The following is a 24,712-nucleotide window of genomic DNA, read 5'->3' on the forward strand; positions in this document are numbered from 1 at the left end:
TTTTTTACAATAGCGGGTGTAATTTTACTTTCTTAAGCTGCACCGGCGTTTGTAATGGGAATAAAGAGTGACTTCCTGTAGAGATTTCAATAGTATTTTATTTTCCTATAATACAGACGCTGTAAAAAACCTTTAAGATACACCATAGCTTGTGATGAAAAGAAGAACTTTCTATCCGCTTGTAACCTACAGGCTGCCTATGTGTAAAAAATGAATAAATATCCCTTAGTGAATACTACTTTTCCTTTTGAGAGACTGAAAAACAAACCATAATTGCAGCGACAGGCGATCTTGTTTCACACACACACACACACACACACACACACACACACACACACACACACACACACACACACACACACCCACCCACCGCGGGTCAAGGAGGAGTGAGACGGCGGAAGAGTTTTTTTTTTTTCTTCATTACTTTTACAATGGGTTTTCTCAATAGATAGAAAATGATGACGCTGAGGAGTCAACATCCGATATTATCATTGCTTGTAACCCGGTAAATAATTTCGTACATCTCCCCATAAAACAAGTCTTAGTGGAAAAAAGCTCATATTCGAATAAGTTTATTAAAGCACCCCCCCCCCCCCCCCCCCCTCTGTGGGAAAGAGTCAACCATGAGGCGAGTTTTGTCAACAGGAGACGGGTTTTGTCCATTTGGTAAAACAAATATCCGCCTCAAAGTCGTAATTTTACCGTTGCAGAATGTGGAAAACAGACAGCCCTCACAGGAGGCACCCAGGGGCCCACCTCACACACCATAGTTAAAATATTTAAATTTCAACTAAATTTGTAGTAATGATTGGATTTCCTCACTTATCTACACCACACTCCTTGTCCTTGATTTCTTATCGTTTCTTATCGTTCCTCTGTCCCTTAATAGAAACCACATATATAGAAACTATCCTCCCTTTCAGTTGTCTTTTGCACTTCCATATCGCAAAGCAGTTACTGTAGGTTATTTTCTGCTTATGCATTAATGTAATTAATTAACTTATTTATCCTTAAGTAAGGTAATGACTTGAGTTCTAATGCTTTTTGTCTCTTGAGTTAGCTGTCAATGTGGGATTTTTTTCGCCTCATGGTTGACTCTTTCCCACAGGGGGGGGGGGTGCTTTAATAAACTTATTCGAATATGAGCTTTTTTCCACTAAGACTTGTTTTATGGGGAGATGTACGAAATTATTTACCGGGTTACAAGCAATGATAATATCGGATGTTGACTCCTCAGCGTCATCATTTTCTATCTATTGAGAAAACCCATTGTAAAAGTAATGAAGGGAAAAAAAAAACTCTTCCGCCGTCTCACTCCTCCTTGACCCGCGGTGTGTGTGTGTGTGTGTGTGTGTGTGTGTGTGTGTGTGAAACAAGATCGCCTGTCGCTGCAATTATGGTTTGTTTTTCAGTCTCTCAAAAGGAAAAGTAGTATTCACTAAGGGATATTTATTCATTTTTTACACATAGGCAGCCTGTAGGTTACAAGCGGATAGAAAGTTCTTCTTTTCATCACAAGCTATGGTGTATCTTAAAGGTTTTTTACAGCGTCTGTATTATAGGAAAATAAAATACTATTGAAATCTCTACAGGAAGTCACTCTTTATTCCCATTACAAACGCCGGTGCAGCTTAAGAAAGTAAAATTACACCCGCTATTGTAAAAAAAACAGAGAAAATTGTCATAATATTGAAACAGAATTCAGACTATGAGTTTGCGGAAAACTAGCTGCCGCTCTGTCTCTCTATACAGCACAGAATCAGCTGCTGCATCACCGCTGTGCTTAGGGAACATGACGCATCAGGTCTGAAAATGACTAGACACTTCCGGAGTATTTCCGGTAGGGTCATAAGGTCCGGATCGAGGCCTTCCATAGTAAATATGCTGTATTTGAATATGTCATATTCAAAGCCTTCTTCTTTGGGAGAGCAGATCTCATCGGACACAGGAACGCTGCTGGGCTGCAGAAGGAAATCCATCTTGCGTCTGTGCCTTAGAAATTGTGACGGACTCCACCTCTCTGCTTTTTTATTCTCCTCCCCCGCTGCACTCCCTCCCTCTAAAAACTTTTTTTTCCCAACAACAGATGGCGCTCTTCCGGAGGTTTCCCCCCTCCCTTCTCAGGATGCAATTCGACACGCTTAGCAACAGATGGCGCGCTTCCGGGGTTCACCCCCCCTTCTCCGGATGCAATTCGTCACGCTCATTACACACTTCCGGGGGGGGAGGGGGAGGTCAAAAGGTCGTGATTAGGGCCATCAATCACTTCGGATTAAATTTTGTCATAAGCTGTATGGGAGTATCTCTCTTATATTGTAATGCACAGAACAAATGAGGAAAAATGTATAAACTCAGGCGCTAGCTCATAAGCTTTTTTTATACCAGCCGCTGCTGAAAAACCCTGTGTTGCCATAGTGAGCGTGTTGGTGGTTAGTGAAGCGCAATGTATGGGCCCTTTCAAATAATGACCTTGTTGTGCTCCTTGAAAAATGTCCAAGGACTTGCATAAACATGTTTTTGGATCCCTAAAAGACTCTTGTGGTGATAATTCAGTAATTTTCTCTAATACATATCTCTGTTAAGCTGGCATAATTGCCCTTTAAGGCATAAAGAAGCGGAAAAAGTGAGCCACATAATAATGTTTTTGTCTGACTCATCTCCCTCAGCCGTCAAGCGGAGCATTTCGAAAATCAAAGGTTTCTTATTGTTCCCTGTGCTGCTTTCTTTGTTTATCACAGACCCAGTTTTCCTTTATTTTTCTTCATGATGATGTAAAGTAGTGAAAAGCAACAAACTGACAAGAATAAGATTAAAATCAAGCCAACCCATGGCGTAGGGCTGAACGATATATCGCATTTGCGATAATATCGCGACATGATCAAGTGCAATTTTCTAACCGCAAAGGCTGCGATTATACTCTGGACATGTCCAAATTCATGGGCTGCATCCTCCTGAGGCCGCATTTGTAGACCGATTACGTCACAGCGACGTGCCGAAGGCTGTCCAAATTACTACCATATCCCAGAATTCATAGCGCGGCCCAGCCAAACTCCAGTTTCCAGCAATGGCGGCCGCTACTAAGTTTTAAAATTACTCATACTAATCTTTCTGGGTCACAAAATAAACTTTTAACATATTTTCAGGCGAGAAAGTAGTTGTGTAAACATCAAATATCTGCTTGGTTTATCAAGATATCCCATATTTGCAAAAGTGCTTCGACGTTTTCAGAGGCGTCTGCTACCCACCAGCTCGACAGCTAGCCGGGACCTCGAGGGTTACTGATGCGGCCGAGAGCGGCACAACTCCCGGCACATCATTTTCAGATCACCGCGGAGTTTCGCTGCTCGGGTTAAACGTAATATATAAGTCACTTAGACAACCTAAAAATGTTATTGTTGGGCTTTTTTCAGTGTTTTGTTTGTTCGTGAGTAAATCGGTTTGGCTGAGATTAAAGTTATTAGATTAGATAAAATAAAACTTTATTAATCCCCCGGGTGGGTTCCTCCTTGGTTTTCACACAGCTGACTAAACGTCAAACAGAAAACTTATTAAACAGAAGTATGAGACAGTCGAGAATTTACACCAGTGTCTGGTTATATTTTAGATAGCAAGAAGCAGACGGCCGAGTTTATTAAACTCCACCGAGACAGCGGTGACGCTAATCAGAAGGCTAGACTGTCCAATTTCACGCCTTTAAACTTTAAAGGCGTTTGTGTGTGTGTTTATACAATTGCTATTATGTTTGCACTTTATGTGTAATGTTACTGACTGCAGAGATCAGTAAGATGTGTGTATTTTTTATTTATTAGTTTTATTTATTTAATATTATTTTTTAATTGAATGACTGTCTAGTAGTTCACAGATGTCGAAAAACTGAGTGTGGTAAAGCCACTGATTTTTTTTATGTATATTTCTGCAATCTGCACATTGTACTGACTTTCATTTTAATGTTTACACCAGGGTTCCTTGTCAGCACTTTATGCTCAGATGTTTGTAAGCTAAAAATAAACTATTGTGTATGTTCAAATATACTGTTGTGATTGAAGAAGTTAAATAAAAATGTCAGTCATCAATTCATGCATCACCTCATGTCATCATAACAGAGGTCTGTCTTCCAGGAAAGAACAGTTTAAAATTAATGTAATATAGTATTGGCCATACTATATGATGTATTGCTTGTCTTTGTTTAATAATACAGAAGACAAAGACCTTAAAAAATAATCGCATATCGCATCGCAATCGCAATATTGGGGCAAAAAATCGCAATTAGATTATTTTCCATAATCGTTCAGCCCTACCATGGCGCTTCATTTCCTTTTTTTAAGTTAGATTATCATTTAGATGTTGAAGTTAGCCTTGGGTAAGGATAAGAAAATGTGCTGTGCTTTTTTTACTTTGTTACTACTGCAGCGAGGAAAGTCTAGCTGTAGGCCTGAGAACCTGCCTTTGTCCCTGTTAATTTAAATTAAGCTAGCACAGTTTTTTTTTCCTTTTCAATAAAATAAATTGAAGTTATTTTTCCCCTCTTACTGTTTAACTGTGCTAGAAAGAAACAGTAAATTTATGGATCCCGGTGTGTCCAGAAAGTTGCGAACTGAAAATCCATCTCTTCAGCTGTAGTCACATCACATACAGATCACCGGTGCTGGTGAGTGTGTAATGCTGCACAGAGCTATCTGGTACTCCTCAGAAACGAAGCAGACAGTGGTCTGTTTGGTCTGTTCAGTAAAGGGGATTCTGGCAGTCTACATTCACTGCAGACATTGGCTGTGCCGGAGAGATTTCTGAGGACTAGACTTCCTAAACATACCGTGCACTGTTATCAAACTTCTCTCAGTTGTTCCTGTTCCTCTTTATTGTGCCACTGATAATATTTGACCTCTTTTGTGTTCATCACCTTTCATTTGTCCCGTGTTATCTTGCTTATTGATTCTCATTTTCTCTTTACTTACTTCACTTCTCTTACTTTTCTCTTATTCCCCCAAAATAGTTTTTGTCATTATTATAAATGATGCATAATTTGTGATTAGTCACTTGTCATATCCCAGTGTCTTTGCATCTATTTCCATATTTTAATTAGATCAATCAGTTACCAGGAGCCACTGCTGATTCACTGAAACTACAACATGCAAAATCGGAAGAATTATTACTATTATGTTAGGGCTAATTAACATACTGTATACCTGTGGGGCAGTTAATATGAATAAAGAAGTTAATTTATTGCAATTAGTCCACTGTGGTTATCAAGTCTCACGTGGTTGGAAATTAGGATTTGTGGACTTGTGGAATCTGTCTTAGTTGGCTGGTAATAGATGGTGGAGGGGGAAAAAAAAGATTTGTGAGATGAGCCCCACTTCCCTGCCCCTCTTTCCCGTTCTCTGCGATACCGATTTTTGCAGATGCTGGTGCTTGTTTGTGTTTAGCAAAGCAGATTAATTAAGCTCATTGGTATTCCAGGACACTGTTCCCAGCTGTTTTCCAAGCCTAGGATCAGCAAGGTCATCCATTTGAATTTCGCTCTCTGAACATGTGGAGCCTGGAAGGAAACAGCTGGGAGGCAAGCACCCACAAAAGCGAGGGTTTTGACAGTCGAGATGGATGGATTTCAGTGATAAAATCTCTCTGATCGGTTCTATCACTCAACTCCTTATGTCCCTGATTCATTCCTCCCACAGCAGATCTGTGTGCGCTGTGTAATAGATCATTTGTTATTCCATTTGAGTAAAAGTCAAAAAGGTAAATAGCGTTGTAAACATATGATAAATAGGCAGCCTCATCAGTGTGATTGATATTTCCTGTTTTGCCTTGATGCAACTTCTAATATATAATGTCATCTGACAGGCCCCAGTTAGTATCAACATTAATTATCAGTAAAACATGTTAACATGGTTCTGGGCCCTGTGCCAGCAAACAATGAGATTTGTAAGTCTGAAATAATGAGTCTTTGTGAGTATTTGTGCATTGTAAGTAATAGCAACAACTTGTCAAAGTGGAAAGTCAATACACACTATAGTGGGGGAAAAAGGAGATACAGCTCATGAAGAATGCAGCGCAGCCTCGGGTCAATGAGTTAACTGTACCTTTTAGTATTGCATCGATAAGCAGACTTTGAGTTAGATCACGCTGAGGCAGCAGTTTACTGAGTTGTGTCCCTGTGAATTACTGTCCACAGTGAAGAAGTAAAGTCTGTTCTTTCAAGTTATTTCTAAAACATTAGCTCTTTAAATTAGAATCAGTAACCACGCACTACAAAATCTCTAATGTGTTGTACACGAATTGTCTTTAATCATCATTCAAACATCGCTCCCACCTGTAAACGGTTAAAGCTGACTTGTCAGGAACAAGAGACTCTTGGTTTGCATATAATAAGCAATGTCACCGAGACGACCCAAGGTCTAAACTTTACTATAAGACTACCGAGATTTGCAGCTTTTATGCTGAGATAAACAACACCTCAAACATAAAGAAGGATGAGTGGATCTCAATAATAATCATAATAAATGCCTAGTAATATTAGAAAGAAAACTGGTCAAAGTATGGAGCTTTGTGGAAATTAATATTTAAAGATGAGCCTGTTTAAAAAGTCTAACTGTGGATTCATTAAAAACTGAGCAAGGGGCTTTTAATTAGCGAGGTTTTCAGTTATTGGTTCATAACTAAAGTTCTACTAACAAAACTTAATCTGCTGTTGAAGGCTGTGAAACAGCAAAAATATTTGAGATTCAGCGTCATGTAAGCTTTCCAGCGAATGTGTCAAAAAATATTTTTGCTTCAGGCACTGGGATTTAGTTTGCTAGTGTTCAAACAGCTCTTGATTCATCAGACTGACCGCTGAGTCCTTTCTCATACTTTTTGTGTTCCTGTTGTTTTTGATTTATATGAGACACCAGCTGATGCAATATAAATGTTTTGTCCTTAGTTGAGTTGGTGTGTGTGTGTGTGTGTGTGTGTGTGTGTGTGTGTGTGTGTGTGTGCACGCCATGCACAAATGCAACAGAACTAAGTCTGTTTGTGAGTCTTTTGGTACCCACAAACAGCAGGTACTTTACGCTCCTCTGGTGACAGACAGGAGGGGAGCCTGTTGTCACATTTCTTCATCATTATTTTCCCTGCCCTCCTTCATCTCTCTCCCTTGGAAGTTAAAAAAGTAATCAAAGGCTTGGCATCTGACAGCTCTGGCTCTTTGCTTCCTCCACTCTAAAAAAAAAAAAAAAAAAAAAATCTTTTTTTTTCTCCTCCCCTGAATCTTTTGCAAACACTAGCGCCTTCTCGACAAAAGCCCCTCATTTCAGGGGTGCTGAAAACCTCTCCAGCTTTTCTCAGTGGAGGTGTGCCTCTTTTGACATCTCTGCTAAATGGAGGATGCTTTGCCACTCATTTAACAGCTCTGCGACTTTGTTCCTCCTCTGGGAGGCACACAGCCTTTTATCTCCTCATAGCTGGCTGAGAACTTGCTCTCCTCTCTGCTCTGTCCCACCCGTCACAGCGCAGCATTAGCATGTACATGCCTCTTAGCAGACCACAGAGAAAGAGCCCTGCAGTGCTCTGGCTGGAGCACGAGGCTTAGTCCCCTGGAGGAAAAATCTTGGCCGCAGGGTGAATAACTGGAGTATGTTGGACATTAGGGCTTTGGCAATTCAAAATGCTGGATTAGGCATGAATAGTACGGAGGCATTTACACAAGGTTTTAACAGAAGGGAAATAAAGATGTTTCCTGTTATTTCACGATGTACAGTATGTGTTTTCATTTCCTATATCAGTTATATGCAGCCTCTGGAGAGTCAGATTACCTCAGTAATCGATGGATGGATGAATGGGTGAATGGGTGAATGGATTTGTGCTTTCATGAATGTAAGGCCTTAGTCTAACCACTGAGATCCATGACCGCCATTAGTCGACTCCTTTTATCGGTGTTGGTTTATGGTAACTGATTTTTAAAAGTGCTGTTTTTTCTTTTGTATGTTTTTCAAGGATGACGAGCCAATGACAGCAGGGGCTGACGGCAGAGATCACGCCCGTATTCGGAAGTTCCTCAGCCAGCACACCAAGAAATTACCCTGGAAACCAGAGGTAGTACAAATAATTTGCCCTCCTTTTTATTTGATGTGATTTCTCCTTTTGCACATATCACTTATTCATCTTCAATTTAAAGCCTTTCTTGCATCTCGCAGACAGAGCTATTGTGATTCCTCGGTTGTTTTGCTGTTTGTGTAATTAATCCACTCAATTTGGCAAGGCCACTTAGTGTGAATATCTTCCTCATTTTCTATCAGTTGTCCTTTCAACTGCAGTTGGTATTTGAGGTCAAACAGAGATCCAGCCAATTTCTGGTGGCATTATTGAAACATCAAACTGCAATTTATCATTATTAGGATAAATTATTGTGTCAGGATGAAAATATTTGATCCAAAATAATGATTACATTTCAAGCCATGCATGGCTGAAGTGATGTGATTTTGCTGTCTTTTGTGTGTAGTTGACACACCTGCTGTAACAACAGGAGCAGCAGACAGGCGTATTAAGCAGTGGATTATTGATAGAGAAAGCAGCTGTGGAAGTGTAATCTGTTCAGCAGGGTTTAATTATAGCTTTGTGCATGTATGTATGTGTGTCTGTAGCCTGGGACATGTGTTGAATTTGTAATTTTCCAAGTGGGGTAAAGTTTAACTACAAAGTCTTTGCTTCAAACCAGCATGATCTTCCAGCACACAGTGGGCAGTTCACGTAGGTTCTCTGCCTTTTACTCTGACTTCTCGCTGCTTCCATAAAGCTTTATGCATGTAATCTTTTGTCCAAGGCAAGATTAAAGCAGTGCTGAGTGCAGTATGGGCCTAATATTGTTATAGTAACTGCATTATTTCAGCAGACTCTCCTGAGCTGGTCTCAGGTTAGCTTATCTTTGCCGTCATGACTTCTCTCAGCAACAAAACAGCCAAACACTCTCATTTGGCTTTTAAAGCAGTCATATGTGGATGATGTCTGCTTTTCTGATTTAATATACCCTGCAAACATCTGTTGTCTGAATAGCGAGGGGCTGCATCTAAATGTGGTGATGGTTTTGGCATAATTTAAAACGGTGCTACTTAGAAAATGAGGAGTCACATTGATATGAAACAGCCAAGCTAGGACCACAGCCAAGTAGGCAGTCTGATACTGGACCATGTAGACTAATTGCACAAATCTAAATAGATTTCAAGGGTTGATCATAGCAAGAAGCTTTATTATGTTCTATTTTTTCCTCCTGTGCCTTGTGTTTTATCATTTTGCAGATCACAGGATATGTTTTTGCATTCACAAACATGTAAGTGATTTCATTGACCAAACATATTTTCTTATTCATGGTGTGGAATGAAAAAGCAAAGCAGCCGCAGAAGGAAAATAAATTTTGCAACATCCACACCCACAACATCTTACATTAGACATGACTAGCGTCAAAGCTCCCTTTTAAGATAAGATAAGATAAGATAAGATAGAACTTTATTAATCCCTCGGGTGGGTTCCTCTGGGAAATTCGACTTCCAAAAAGCACAGCAACGACCGAAGTTACAGTTACAGAATTGTTATATATATATATATATATACACACACACACACACACACACACACACACATATATAAATACAGAGACAAATATAAATAAAATATACAAAGGGGATAAATAGAATAAATAGGAATAAAAAATAAAAATACAAGTGAATTGCACATTTCAAGTATTGAGTCTATTGCACTGTTGACTATTTACAAAAAGTATTGCACAAGGTATTGTACAGTGAGGTGAAGAGGCACTACAGCTTAGTTGTTCCCTCCTTTGTCCTCCTGTTTCCCCTCCCTCTCCCCTCCAGAGAGGAGTTAAACAGTTTGATGGCGTGTGGGACAAAGGAGTTTTTAAGTCTGTTAGTTCTTGTCTTGGGGAGAAGCAACCTGTCACTGAACAGACTCTTCTGATTGTTTATGGCCGTGTGCAGAGGATGCCCAGCATTGTCCATAATGTCCATCAGTTTCTTTAATGTCCTTTTCTCTGCCACTGTCACCAGAGTGTCCAGCTTCATGCCGACCACAGAGCCAGCCTTCCTGATCAGTTTCTCCAGCCTGGATGAGTCCCTCTTTGCTGTGCTGCTCCCCCAGCACACCACAGCATAGAAAAGTACTCCAGCAACCACCGACTGGTAAAACATCCTCAGGAGCTTCCTGCAGATGTTAAAAGACCTCAGCCTCCTGAGGAAGTACAGTCGGCTTTGGGCTTTTTTATACAGGTGCTCTGTGTTGCATGACCAGTCCAGTTTATTGTCCACCCACAGCCCGAGGTACTTGTACTTGTTGACCACCTCCACCTCCTCCCCCTCTATCTGAACCGGTAGTGGACCTTCTCTGGACCTCCCGAAGTCCACAACCAGTTCCTTAGTCTTTGAGGTGTTGAGTTGCAGGTGGTTTGTGTGACTCCATGCGACAAAGTTCCTCACCAGACTTCTGTACTCCTCTTCCTGATCATCCCAGATACACCCCATGATGGCCGTGTCATCTGCAAACTTCTGAATATGGCATAGTTCAGAGTTGTAGCAGAAGTCAGAGGTGTACAGGGTGAAGAGAAGAGGGGACAGCACAGTTCCCTGTGGTGCTCCTGTGCTGCTGACCACTGTGTCAGATGTGATGTCCTTCAGCCTGACGTACTGTGGTCTGTCGGTGAGGTAGTCGGAGATCCAAGCCACCAGGCAGGGGTCCACCTCCATCCTGTTCAGTTTTTCCTGAAGCATACAGGGCCGGATGGTATTAAAGGCACTGGAAAAGTCAAGAAACAGGATCCTGACCGTGCCTTTTCCCCCATCCAGGTGTGAGTGGGCTCTGTGTAGGAGGTACAGGATGGCATCCTCCACTCCGACACCCGCCTTGTATGCAAACTGTAGTGGGTCCTGGGCATGTTGTACCTGTGGTCGGAGGAAGTTGAGGAAGAGCCGCTCTAGAGTCTTCATAAGATGTGACGTCAGTGCCACTGGTCGGAAGTCATTCAGCTCATTGGGCCGGTTCCTTTTGGGGACCGGGACGATGCAGGATGTCTTCCATAGGGCGGGCACTCTCCCCAGTCGCAGACTGAGGTTGAAGACTCGTTGTAGCGGCTCCCCAAGTTCAGCAGCACACGCCTTAAGCATCCTAGGACACACCTTGTCTGGGCCTGCTGCCTTTCTGGGGCGAAGCTTCCTCAGTTGCCTCCTGACCTGATCCACTGTGACACTGGGAGATGTTTGGGAGGAGGGGAGGGGGGGAGATGTCTTGCTGCTGAGAGAGGGATTGGAGGAGGGGGGTGTCATGGTGTCAGGAAGGGGGGGAAGCGAGGGAGGCAGGAGAGTGGGGAGAGGACTCTGTAGTGAAGGTGAGGGTGAGGGTGGGGGGGTTGTGGGCTGGTCAAACCTGTTGAAGAAGTTGTTGAGTTCGTTTGCCTTCTCCACAGTCCCCCCCACTGTGCTTTTCTTGGTGTTGTGGCCTGTGATGGTTTTCACACCATTCCAGACCTCCCTCATATTGTTCCTCTCCAACTTCTGCTCCACCTTCCTCCTGTAGGTGTCCTTTGCTTCCCTCAGGCAGCGTTTCACCTCCCGCTGTGCTGCTTTCATCTCCTCCTTCACTTTGCTCCTGAAAGCCTTCTTCTTCATGTTGAGGACAGCTTTGACTTCCTGTGTTACCCACGGTTTGTTATTAGGATAACACCGTACCGTCTTAGCAGGGGCGACTGTGTCCACACAAAAGTTGAGGTAGTCTGTAAGACAGTGTGTCACCCCCTCTATGTCCTCACCATGTGGGCTCAGGAGCACATCCCAGTCTGTGGTGTCATAGCAGTCTCTCAGAGCATCCTCCTTTTCTGGGGTCCATCTCCGGATGGAGCGCGTTGTGACAGGCTGCCTTTGGACGAGGGGTGTGTATTGTGGCTGTAGGTAAACCAGGTTGTGGTCTGACTTCCCTAGTGGGGGGAGGGGGGTGGCTCTGTATGCATCTCTCACATTAGCATACAGTAGGTCAATTGTCCTGTTGCTCCTTGTGGGACAATTCACAAACTGGTGAAAAGCAGCCAGAGTAGAGTCCAGTGTGGCATGGTTAAAGTCTCCAGATATAATAATGAAAGCCTCGGGGTTTTGTGTCTGAAGTCTTGCTGTGACTGTGTGTATTTTCTCACAGGCAGCTGCTGTGTCGGCCCTCGGAGGGATGTAAACACACACACAGATCACATGACTGAACTCCCGAGGTAGATAATATGGCCGCAAGCTAAACGTCGACATGGCATTTCTTTGACTGATTTCCAGCCTACTCTTAAAGCACCCTGTCATTTAGTATCAGTGAGTTTTCTGGAAATCCTGCATAATTCTATCAAATATTTCAAGAATTTCTTGGAAGTTCAACACTCAAAAATCCTTTCTTATCTCTGCTATGTCAGGCCTAAGCCAAGTTTGTCAGAAACCATGCAGCGCGGCAGCTCTTCCTCCGCTCTCTTCACTAGCTTTCTGTCCTAATTACCAACATTAACTTGTTTTCTTGGTGCACAGCCAAAATGGTAGAGGTCTGTGGGGCCACTGAGCTGGCACTGTCAAAGGCGTAGACTCATACTGGCAGAGGTAGAGTGGTGCCATATGCCTGCCGTCACAGACTGGCAGAGGTCACATGGACATTCAGAAGCAGTCCTAAACCACATGCACATAAATTCAGTTGCAAAATGAAAAAACAACAACAACTTAGACAGAAAAAAAGGCACTTTCATCACTTTTAATACATTTACAACTGTGTGGCTTGCAACAGGTAAACGCTGCTGACTTGATGAGGATCTTTGGCCGAGCGTGCTTGCTCGTTCAAAGGTGACATTGGCACTTTAAATGCACTGACATGGGACATAGATAAGAAAGTAAATTGCCCCACTTTTTAGCAGTCAAGCACTAGCCAGACAAGAATGGATAAACAGTCATTTGCAGCAAAGCTGACATGTATCTAGGGAGAATTTGAGCTTCTTAAACAATTTTATTTAGTCACACGCAGAAAGAAAGTGATGGTAAGAAGGATTAATAGTCTGCTAAGCCATTGTAGAAGTTGATATCAGAGGAACTTTCATGTTTTTTTACATGTCACTGATATTTTAAAAGCCACAGGGAGCAGAGATTTAACTTCGTCGTATTAAAGCATTAAGCTTGGTTTAAATTCTAGTGCACTGAGGAGGACAGGTGGAGGATGACAGTCTCCAAGTTGACTGACTGACTAAAGCGTCTGGCCTTTTGGCTCTTGGTGGAGCTGAAAGTATCTTTATGTCTGTACTTTTGGTGAAACAGATTTTGACAGCCTATTATTTGCCACTCGAGGGAAGTGAGGAAGATATTGTGGCACAACACAGACACATGATTCATATGGAAGCAGTCATCACAGCTGTCTCTTCGCACAGAAACACATGGAGTGACAAGACTGCAGGACAAATCAGATCTTTGTCTGCTCTTCGATCCTCTCCTCATACCTCAGTAATATGAGGTGAAGATGCAGGAGAAGACGTCTGATATTTGTCTCCCTCTCACTATTGATTTTGTCTGTTTTTTTCCTCGGTCTATTCAAAATGCCAACTGGTGAATGACTGTGATTTCTCTTATCTGCCATTTAAATGTAAGAGTTTGAGATAAGAAAAAATGCTGCTCGTTCGTCGTACCCTGTCTCATGTTCCTCAGTTTGACATATCTACTGCAGCCTATCCATCCCCCTCATGTTACATCTTTGGCATTACTGAAGATATGTAATTGTAGGACAGATGGAAGATTATACAAACCCTCATTACAGTAGTTGATGTGGCTGGGATCTAGATCATATAAACCGTGTCTTCCATTTTTTTATTTGCTCTCACTGTGTGAAATGAGTTCTCATTATCTGTGTCCATATAGTGCTTCTTCCCCTCACTGTACCTTCGTTCTTATCCCACTTTCTTTTCTTTCCTAAATTACTAATGGAAAGAGGAAGGTGAGACAGGAGAGGGAGAGACTAAATGTTCATAGAATTACAGTGCATGTTCAATTATTCCCTATTTATTCAACACTTACATATAGTACAGTGTTGTGATGTATCAACACTGAGTTTTAATGCCTTCTGTCCTGCATGTCCCATGCGAGCAAGCAAAGTGGCTTTGTATATACCCCAATCTGCCCTTGATAGGAACATCATGTCTCACTTTTCTTACCCAATAGGGATTAATAGTGTCAGTTGGTGTGAAAGCTCGTCAGTGGGTACACTGAGCAGCCATTTGTCAGTGCTTTGCTGCCAGTGGGAAGCGCAGAAGGCTGCACCAGATTTTGAGAAAGGGAGAGCCTCGCGGAGAAGAGAGATGGAAAAAAGAGAAAGTTTTATTTGTTTGCTGGGTTGATGGTTCAGCCAGATGGATGAGAGAGAGGAGATATGGTGAAAGACACGCTCGCAGAATGTATGTAGCTTTCTGGGGGAAATGTGTGGTGTGATAAGAGTAGTGTACTATACAGTATTTGATGCTTTAGATTAAATGCCCTTCTTAATCGGGTAGCTTTTCTTGTACTTTTTCTTGTTCTTTTAGTTTGCTCCTCATGTTTGACAGATGCCATAAATTACTTTGGAGAAGCATTTCCAACAAATGCAGGTCATATATGGATGTTTGGAATCATTTTTAGGGCTGGGCCACTCTAGATTATTGTTATTATTATTTGTTTGAACCACTCTGTAATACATTTACTTTAATGTTTAAAAGGGTCATTTGCTTGCTCCATCTCTGTCACGGTTCTGGGTCCGTTGGACCCAGTATTTTGAGTTTATTGTGTTTTGATTTAAGTTTGCATCAGGGATTATGTTCTTGTTCTCTTGTTGTGTTATGGTGATGATTATGATTTCTATTATTAGAGTTCCATGTTTCTGTTTATCTGGGTTTACGATGTGGGTTTAGTTTCATATGTCGTTTCCTGTCTGTCTCTCAGTGTCAGGTCTGCGTCTTGGTGTGGTGTTCTCATTTCCTGTTTTATTGTGAAGGTCTGGGTCTCATGTGAGTGTGTTCGGTTTTACCTTTGTCTCGTCTTGTTGATTATTCCCAGCTGTGTCCACCACCTGTGTGTAATTCCCCTGTGGTTCTCTGTGTATTTAAGTCATGTCTTCCGTCATTGTTGTTGCTGGTCCGTCTGTGTATTCCACCCTGCGTCATCTGTGTGTTTCCCTGCTGTCAACCGCCAAGTGTTTCTGCTCATGTTCAGGTTCGTGTTCTGTAGTTAGTTTGTTCCCAGTCTAGTTAGTCATTGCTCCGTTCGCCGTTTGTCCTTTTCCTTTTTGTGTTTAATAAACCACCTTTACACCTTCACGACTGCCTGCATTTGGATCCTCCTTTATTTTCCACACGGCTCATCTCACTTGCCGTGACAATCTCCTACTTAGTTTTAGCTGCCCCACTGTAAGACCCTTTGATAAACCCGATGACGGCAAGCTGTCTAGGCCCAAAGGCACCAGCACACCAACTCTTTCTCCACATCTCTATTCTCATGAGCATAACGTTACCATCTGTAGTGATTTCTCTGAGCCTTTAGCTGTTACTCTGGGATTTTTCTTCGCCTCATTGAGCATTCTACATTGTGCCTTTGGTACCATCCTAGCTGGGTGCCCACTTAAGGAGAGTAATAACAGAACAAAATTGTCTCCTTTTAATTGTCCACAATTTCTAGACAATCATCAGTGTGAAGTGATTAAATATCGTAACTCTCTGATTACTTTGTAGCGCTTTCCAGCTTAATGCAGTTCTCTAACATAAGTGTTTTTGCAAAGCGCTCTTTATCATCAGCAGATACTTTTGTAAGTAAGTTGAAGTCGCTCTGTGCCACACTTCTATATCTGAATGATCTATTCATTATGGACAATTAAAGTAGATTTTGTTTGTTCATAGTTGGAACTTGATGAGGAGAAAAGAAGTTGAATATAATTGCAGATCATTGCAAAAGAGGTAATGTTGTTTTGTTTTTGTTTTTGGGCTTTTTTGTCACATATGGTGGGCCAGGTGTTTGTACAATATCTGGAATAGTTTGAGATTAAGCAGGGTGTGGATGAACAGGGAAGAAGAAATGAATTCAAACAAGAGAAACTAATGGACAAGATTATACCTACATTTACATTTAAGAGGATGACTGGGCACAGGTTGCGTTTAAACACAACTGACTGTTAAAACTTTAAGAATTACGGACGTATGCTTTCAGTGTATTACTGCTGTTTATATGCTATATGTTTTGCCATATTTTTCATTTAATGTAGACAGTTGAAATATGTATCAGTCCATTGGTATAACATGATAGTAGAGGAGAGCAGATTTGTAGGTTGTTCATATTTACATGTTGCTTTCCATGTCAACATGTTGCATTTATGTTGAACTTACAGTCACGCGTAATAGGATAAAAGTAGAGAAATTTATCTTAAAATGAACCAAACGCAGCTTTGTCTTGAGAGCAGCGTATAAACACAAGTCGCTAATAATAGTTTTTTCTAAGAATATGAATATATTTTCTAGTGTAAACAGCAAGAAGGTCCTGAGTTCAATTCCACCATCAGGCCAGCGTCTTCCTGTGTGGAGTTTGCATGTTCTCCCTGTGTTTGCGTGGGTTCTCCCCGGGTACTCCAGCTTCCTCCCACAGTACAAAGACATGCAGTTAGTGAGGATAGGTTAATTGGGAACTCTAAATTGCCCATAGTTGTGAGTGCAGGAGTGAATGTGAGCACGAATGGTTGTCTCTGTCTATGTGTTAGCTCTGCCACAGACTGGCGACCTGTCCAGGGTGTACCCCGCCTCTCGCCCTAAGACAGCTGGGATAGGCTCCAGCACCCCCGCGACCCTGAAAAAGGATAAGCGGAAGTGGATGGATGGATAGATGGTGTATTTAGCAATTTAAGCAGACGCCATACCTACTACTAAATATATGAAGTCTATAAGTCCCAACAAGTAGCCCAGCACATAGCCACTTTGGACTTACTTCTGATAAAATACAGATGCAGAAGAATGATTGTGATGGACAGAGGTAATTTAATATTTAGTTAGTTCAAGTAGAAGAAACAATCCTTCCTGAGAGTGCCCATGGCTGTTTACTTGATTGCTAAAAGTGTGATTTTGGATTAAACAATAACAGCTACATAAATGGAAGTAAAACAGCAAAGTAAGAAAGAGCAGCAGTCATTCTGTCTCGTCTTTAGCCAGTTACTGAATATAAATGTTAGCTATAAAAGAAAGTTAGCTGTCATCTGAAATGACACAATCTCTACATTCCTATATTATACCCATCGTGTAAAAAGCACAAAACAAGAAAAACACAGACAGGCAGTATCATTGTCAATACACCAACAAATAATGTGAGTATGATTTTATCGCTCGCTGCAGAACGAGGAACGAGAAGAGAGGCAAAAAGAAGATGGAGTGAGACAGTGTGGCGGAGTGACAGCCAACAGCTGAGCTCAGGGAAACTAAAGAATGAGAGTCGAGACACTGACAGCATTTGGCAGAACAAAGACAGAGATAGAAGGGTGGAGAGGTCAGAGGGAAGAAGAAACAACTTTAGGGATAGTGGGACTGAAGCCTGAGAGAGGGAGGGGAGGCCTGAAGCAACACTCAGAGAAAAATGATTGAGTTTAAGTTAGAGTCGTTGGAGAAAGACAACTTCCCTTTTCCCTGACTCCGTATCCAGCATCATGTTAAGGCCAGAGCACAGACAGAGCTCTTGCTTCCCTGTCACCCACAAAACAGAGCCAGTTATACACAAGTGGACCCCTCCCCCCCACAGTAAAAAGCCTTTACTTTACAGCCCACGGCCTCTCCAGGGCCACACAGGGATATGTTTGTGTGAATAATTAGAGACTTTTAAAGCTGTCCGCTTATTGCTATTTGACAAGGAGAGAGGGGGGGGGGGGAGCAGGTCAGGCCAAAAAAGGTCTTTTAAAACCCACAGGAAATCTATTAAAAGCTTTATATAAGGCATATTTACACAGGGACTAGTCCCCATCTGCTAAATCCTTCTAACCTCACTGTGCCTCCCCATCTCTATCTGTCACTCCCCCACCCCCCTTTTTTTTAAACATCAGACAGTCTCATCCATTTTCTTCATTCATTTCTTTTTTCAGATTTAAATCTGTCAGCCTTTCAACTGTCTCTTTCTGCTTTAATTTTAAAAGGAACATTTACCAAAAAATAAATAAATAAAAATATGTGAGCTTAAATCAGGCATCCCACTGTTTGGGAATGACATGTTTTCAAAACAAAGTCATCCCATGGTTTATTCATGGACTGTAATTGCCATGTTGCTGTCATTGTCCTGGACGTTTAGTTGACCATGCAGAGTGTGGAGAGAAACGGGGACCACGCAGGTCATGCCATCTGTTCGAATACCTGTGTCATACTGAAGGAGCACAACACCCTCCACCAACATGTTTGTCCTTTAGAGTAGCAGTCAGAGAGACATTTGCTCACCTTCCATATCCCATTCCTCTAATCTCTCTAATGAGAGGATTGTGTTTTATTTACATGAGGTCACTGCCACTCCTCTAGTTTCTTGATTTGACAGCTCACTTCTTGTTGACTACACAGCCAGCACCTACTCTACGCACAAAAAGGTTACCTTTAACGAATGAAATGGAGCCAAAGTATTGAAGCATCTTTCCCTTTGATCCAACCGGGGGAACCTCGCTGTGCCGTTTTTCATAGTCAATTGGAGAGAGTCAGCTTTGCTGCTCAAGTACTCTGTGATGTTGTAAATATCTGTGGCAGCATTACAGTGGCAACCTGCTGAGACTGCTGTCACACGTTGAAAGGATACCATATGTGTGTACAGTATGTGGTATAGTATATTGGTACAGTTCGAGACCATCAAGTATAAACATTTTTTTCCACTGTGCTCCTAGAGCTTGACGTTAAACTGAGTTGAGGTTATGTGCTAATGTGCAACAGCGCATCAGAGTGTGTAGTGAAGATATTAAGAATTACACTCTTCATTGTTTCACTCTGTAGAGTTTTTCTCTCTTTTCAAACATTGCGTGACCCAAAGCACATAATTTCCATAGCACTGTAAGTTTGACACACAAGTCCATGGAGAGTCATCCCCACTCCAATACGAGCAGACTTGTGTGTGTGTGTGTGATGAACGAGAGAGAGTGCACGAGAGAGGAGACTGTGCCCCAAAGCAGACTGGTTTCACCATCTGTCCTTGCTGTGTCCTGTGATTTCCCTGTGTAATTCAGACAAATGTCATACTATGGGCAGGGGATGAGCTTTGACAAACTGCTCCAGACATTCTCAGTTCACACTCCCCCGATACTCCTGTTGAGTTCTTCTGCTATTCACAACATTTCTAACCTCACTCCGCAGTCGCGTGTTTCAAAGAGATTTGATTTTTCCTGCAACATGGAGGAAATTGCACATATTCCAGCTCGTTCTAGGCAGGATGGCAGCTCTGAAGCACTGAAGCATATCTCCTGTTTAACAGCACGTATGATGCCGCTGTTAGTGTGTGCATTGACCTGTGTCCTCTGTGCGTGTGTGATTGTGTGTTGACAGTATAAGGGCCAGGCTAACCTTCACGTGTTTGAGGACTGGTGCGGCTCCTCTGTAGCCCAGCTGAGAAAGAACTTGCACTTCCCTCTCTATCCTCATGTAAGTACAGCAGTGCGCATTTTCATGCATTAACACTAAAGGCACATAGTATTGACTGGTTGTACATGCCTGTCAGTCTCCCTGCTCGCACAAGTCACATATGCAGCTAGCTGTGTCTGTGTCATATTTACCAGCAGAATTTTTATTCATTTATTTATTTTGGAAAATGGCTCTTAGTCTCAGACAGCAGGCTTTTCATTTGTACCTATTGATTTGCTGACTGAAATTGACAACTGCCACAAGTACATTTCATCAGCTGCTCCTAGCTGAGGTGTTTGGTGCATGTGCAAATCAACCTGTGAAACAGTGAATCATCATTGTCATAAAATCAGTAGCTTTTAGCAGTGGAGCGCGCCTCACTGGTAGCTGAAATCACTGTGTTTTACATCCTTCTGAGTCTGCAAAGGCTCAGCAACATTAATCTGATAATATCATTCTAAATAATTAATTGCTAACCTATTTAGTTTAACAGCATCACTGGCAAAACTTACAGCAGTTTCAGATGTCTCAAAAAGATCAAAAATGGCAAAAAATGGCCACATGCATAAAATTGTATGATGGGACTGATACTGTATGGCAATAATTTCCAGGTAAAAAGCTAGCATGCTCACTATGATCTGTGAGCATGCTAGCTTTATGTTTAATTAAAGCAGGCTCTTTTATTACGGTATCTCGTCTGTTAGTCTTCATTGTCCTTATATCAAGTGGCAGACTTGAACAAGTGGGTCAGAGGTTTGCTTTATGCTTCATTGTGTGTTTTTGAACTGAATGTTTCACTGTGACTTAACATGAGATAGTGTTTAACTTGCTGCTATTAAAGTTGCAATATTTTTCCCTCTTTCTTACTACAGGCCAGGACAACAGTGAAGAAACTGGCAGTGGCTCCAAAGTGGAAGAACTACGGCTTGAGAATATTTGGCTACCTTCACCCTTACAGAGACGGTAACTAGCTTTTTCTATTAGTAAGTCACCAATCTGAGGAAGCATTTGCACATTTGAAAGAGTAGACATTTTCCACAGCCCTCTTAATCCAAGCACTTTGGAGCCACTAATGTAGTGGATATTCACATTTTTATTAGGGCTGAATGCCAGAAGTCTCACAGCTAAATCTCATTGCAGTTCCCTCATGGCCTTACCCTCAACCCCAGTTGCTATGGGAACTGAAAGCTCTAATGCCCAAGTGCCCTTACACAAATTGCAGAATATGAAGTTATTAATTAGATTACCATTCATTTCAGCCCCTCATGTAGCTTTCACTTGGGGTATCACTCTCCGTTGCTGATGGCTTAAAGGTCATATTATCTTCTCGGTGACAGCCTGCACGTCGTTTCTCAATTATGTTTTGCAACCAAATTTAAAATATGAATAATGTGGCAATTTAACATGTAGTTTGAGAATTCCTAAATATTGCAATAGTGTAGTAACAAACTAGTTTTATTATAGTGAACACTACCACCTGCAAAATATTAGAATGTTTCACCGTACTGACCTGGGTTTGCAGCAACCCCAAAATGGGAAGCTCTATTCAGAAACAGCTGATCACACAGTTAAGTCAACTCTGAGGTTAGTGCATATGTGGTGAATAAAAAAGGGCAGTATCAGTCGAGCACCAATATCACAAGTCGCCGTGACAATAACGAAATAACTAAATAAAGAGCAAAGCCTGGGTTTTCAATCCACTGGAGATCGAAAAGTTAACGGGTGCCGTTCTACAATTATCTTCAAGAATCCAGCAGCGGCAGTAGCGAAAGAGTCTGTGCTCAAGAGGAGAAAAGAGTCGATACATTAGCACTATTACAAATTCAAATTCAAATTTTATTTGTCACGTACACAGTCATACACAGTACGATATGTAGTGAAATGCTTAGACAACTGCTCGTGACCTAAAGAAAACAAAAAAGGGAAAAGGCTATGAATAAGGTAGGAAATAAATATGAAAAATTAAAAAGGGTAAATTTAACTAGGAAGGAATAAAATATAAATGAAGGTTAAAAATGAAATAACTGTACAACACAAATTAGAATGAAGGGTAAATTTAACTGGGAAAGAATAAGATAAAATATATAAATTAAAGTTGAATTAAAGTTACATTTCATTCTGTGTTCACGAGTGTTCATCATTCATCATTTTACACGGCAGACTTGATTTCCCAAATGTGAAAAAGAAAGCGTGCTCTTTGTTTTTAATTCTGTCGTTTTATGAAATGAATAATGAAACAAAGAGTCTGCTTGACAGTTTCTAAAAGTATTTGAATACAACCTCGGATAAGCAGTAACACACGGCATATTATACTGTGTCAAAGGCTAGGCAGAGTGTAACTGAACAGCTTCCAGAACCACCTTTAACAGCAACAACATGAAGTAATTATTTATCAGACGCTCACATTGGTGTGGAGGAATTTAGGCCCACTCTTATTTACAGTGTTTATTTGGGTTTCCAGGCACTGATTTATGCACAGCTCTCTTAAGATCCTGCCACAGCATTTGAGTCAGGTTGAGGTCTGAACTTTGACTGAGTCAGTGCAACACCTTGATCCTTCTCTTTTTTCTGCCATTCAGTTTTAGATTTGCTGCTGTGCCAATGTCCCAATGTCAGCCAAACTTTAGCTGTACCCTCGCCATTCCTCTGCTCCCCACTTAGTATGCTATGTTCATGCTGATATGCTGTACGCTTTGGTTGTCACCAAATGTAGTGCTGCGCATTATGGCCAAACAATTTCACTCTGGTCTTGTCTGTCCAAGGACTTCAGAAGCCTTGTGGTTTGTTCAGGTGCAATTTTGCAATTTCTATGACCATTATATGATTTGACCTTGGGGTGAATTTTCTGAGGTGTCCACTCTTGGGAAGATTGGCAGCTGGCTTGAACGCTGTCCACATGTGAATAATGTTTTTCACTTCAGAATGATGGACTTTAAATTGTTTGGAAATGGCCTTATAACCCTTCCCAGATTGATGGGTACTAACAATTGCTTCTCTAAAATCATTGCCGAAGTGGCATTGAGTCTTTGGAGTGTGTTAACACACACAATAGCGCTCCAGACCAGAAAAACACAAACAAAAAGACACCAAACCAAAACTTCTGCTTTTATAAGGATGGCCACACTTGATCAGTTAATCAAGGGCTTTTGATTAGCAGCACGTGGCAGCTATCCCGCTCTTAATCACTGTGGAAATAGTAAGATTATACCTTGTTTTTTCTAATAGTAATGCTGCATTTTAGCTTATTTTAGTTCGATAAATAATAGTCAGTGCAGCAACATTATTAGAAATCTGTATTCACTGGGGTGCGTTGAGCAGTCGACCACATGCCATATGGCTGAGAGCGGCCAGCCCGGGTTTGAGTCTGACCCGCGGCCCTTTGTCTTCCCCTTCTCTTTCTGCCCCTGCTTTCACTGTGTCTATCAAATAAAGGTGGAAAAGAACAAAAAAAAAAAAAAGAAATCTGTATTCACAGGTATGTCCACCTGTGTTACGCTTTTTTATATACAATAGTATATATGAATTTGCATGCCAATCCACAAGAAGAAATGAAAGATAATCTGACGGTGTGGATACCGATTTTATTCTGCTCTTAGGATGACTCCACATTTGAAAACTAAGATCACTGTCTCTCAGATCACTGATTACCCATGAACGTGTAAACATTTATGAGGAAAGATGACAAATAAATACAATTTGTTACTATCCTGAGATTACTTATAAACTGAATGACAATGTTTGTGAGCTCCACTTACTGCACCCCATGTTCTCACTGTTTTGCGTCTGTGCTCAAGTGTTTATTTCCATTCATATAGTTGTTACATACAGATTAGAAATTCATGTGAGGAAAATCTTCATATCACCGTAACCATGCATGTCATCCATGACTACTGCTCCCGGCAGGGCACCACAATTTTGGTGCGTTTTCTTTTTCACATTTCTTATGAAATTCTGCTCTTCGTGATTATACTCTCTTAGATCATACATATCTACTTCCACTGACACACACTTTGATCATATTTTCTCCCTTCCAGGTGATTTCCAGTTCTCAGTATCATCAGACGATAACTCTGAGTTCTGGCTGAGCCCTGATGAGACTCCTCTTAATGCCAGACTGCTGGTCTATGTAGGACAGGTAAGCAACAAAACTGTGTTACACTGAATATTATCTGAAACACACAGAGGGTCACTCCATTTAAAATCAGCAGGGTCCCTATATTCTTTATAGTTTACGATTCAAAGGAAAGCCATTTAGTACAACCCATTTTTCAGTACTCTCCTGTTTTTAAATGGCATTGCTTAGCAACAAGCTGTTACTGTAGGAAGAGCCTGAATCTTCTGGGGCCTAAATTCAACCTCTTAATGTCATGACCTAAATAGTAAAACACTTAGTATAATATATACCTCTAGGGAAGTTCATCCATAGTACAGTTTGCGCAGGGAAGCCAAACCTTAATCATTAGACTACATAGTGACTTTATTATCTGATAGGATATTCAGGTGACGGTGACTCATATCTCTAAATGGCTTCTAATGGATTTTATTTCTCTCATATATGGCTATGCACACTATGACAGATCAGGCAAGTATAACTATGATTAACTGCAATTCTTGTGGAATCATAGTTACTGTTGAGACTTTAAAGGGTCAAAGCTATTACTCTGAAATGATGCCATCTAAAATCGTTGCTGAGATGTGACTAAGAGCATCCAGCTCTGACCACACCTCAACATAAGCCTTTAATTCTGCCAGAGTTCAGCGATACAGCAACAGCAGGGACAATGAGCGATTTGACCTTGTTCGTCTTTAGTAATCACCCGCTCCCCTCATGTCACCATCCTAACACCGAGGCTATCACTCACCTCCCCAACACACGCCTTAAAATACAGTAGACTTAAATCCTCCTGTAGAACATCCTGTGAAAAATCGTTTTCCTTTCCCATCTATCCTTGAAGTATCCTCTGCCCGCAATTGAATAAAAGTCAAGCTGTGCTGCTGCCGCTGCCTCTGCTAATAAAGTTTTCTCTGCGAAACCCTCTGAAAGATTTAAGAAGGGAAAGATGCACGAGGTTGCACAATATTTGAACTGCACCATAT

The 24,712-nt window shown here is 41.5% G+C and overlaps 1 protein-coding gene across 1 annotated transcript in view; it reads left to right on the plus strand.

Annotated features, from left to right (window-relative positions):
* The window catches only part of b4galnt4a (beta-1,4-N-acetyl-galactosaminyl transferase 4a), a 162,322-nt gene that overhangs the window by 83,306 nt on the left and 54,304 nt on the right, over nucleotides 1-24,712 (plus strand). Inside the window, exons 3-6 of the mRNA XM_085359062.1 lie at nucleotides 7,972-8,070; nucleotides 19,541-19,636; nucleotides 20,488-20,578; nucleotides 23,650-23,750. Of these exons, the coding sequence (XP_085215188.1) occupies nucleotides 7,972-8,070; nucleotides 19,541-19,636; nucleotides 20,488-20,578; nucleotides 23,650-23,750 (387 nt within the window). The remainder of the gene's footprint in view (nucleotides 1-7,971; nucleotides 8,071-19,540; nucleotides 19,637-20,487; nucleotides 20,579-23,649; nucleotides 23,751-24,712) is intronic.

This window comes from Diplotaxodon limnothrissa, linkage group LG7 (assembly GCF_057381915.1).
Source record: "Diplotaxodon limnothrissa isolate DT_005_m linkage group LG7, D_limnothrissa_male_GT1.1, whole genome shotgun sequence".
NCBI lineage: Eukaryota > Metazoa > Chordata > Actinopteri > Cichliformes > Cichlidae > Diplotaxodon > Diplotaxodon limnothrissa.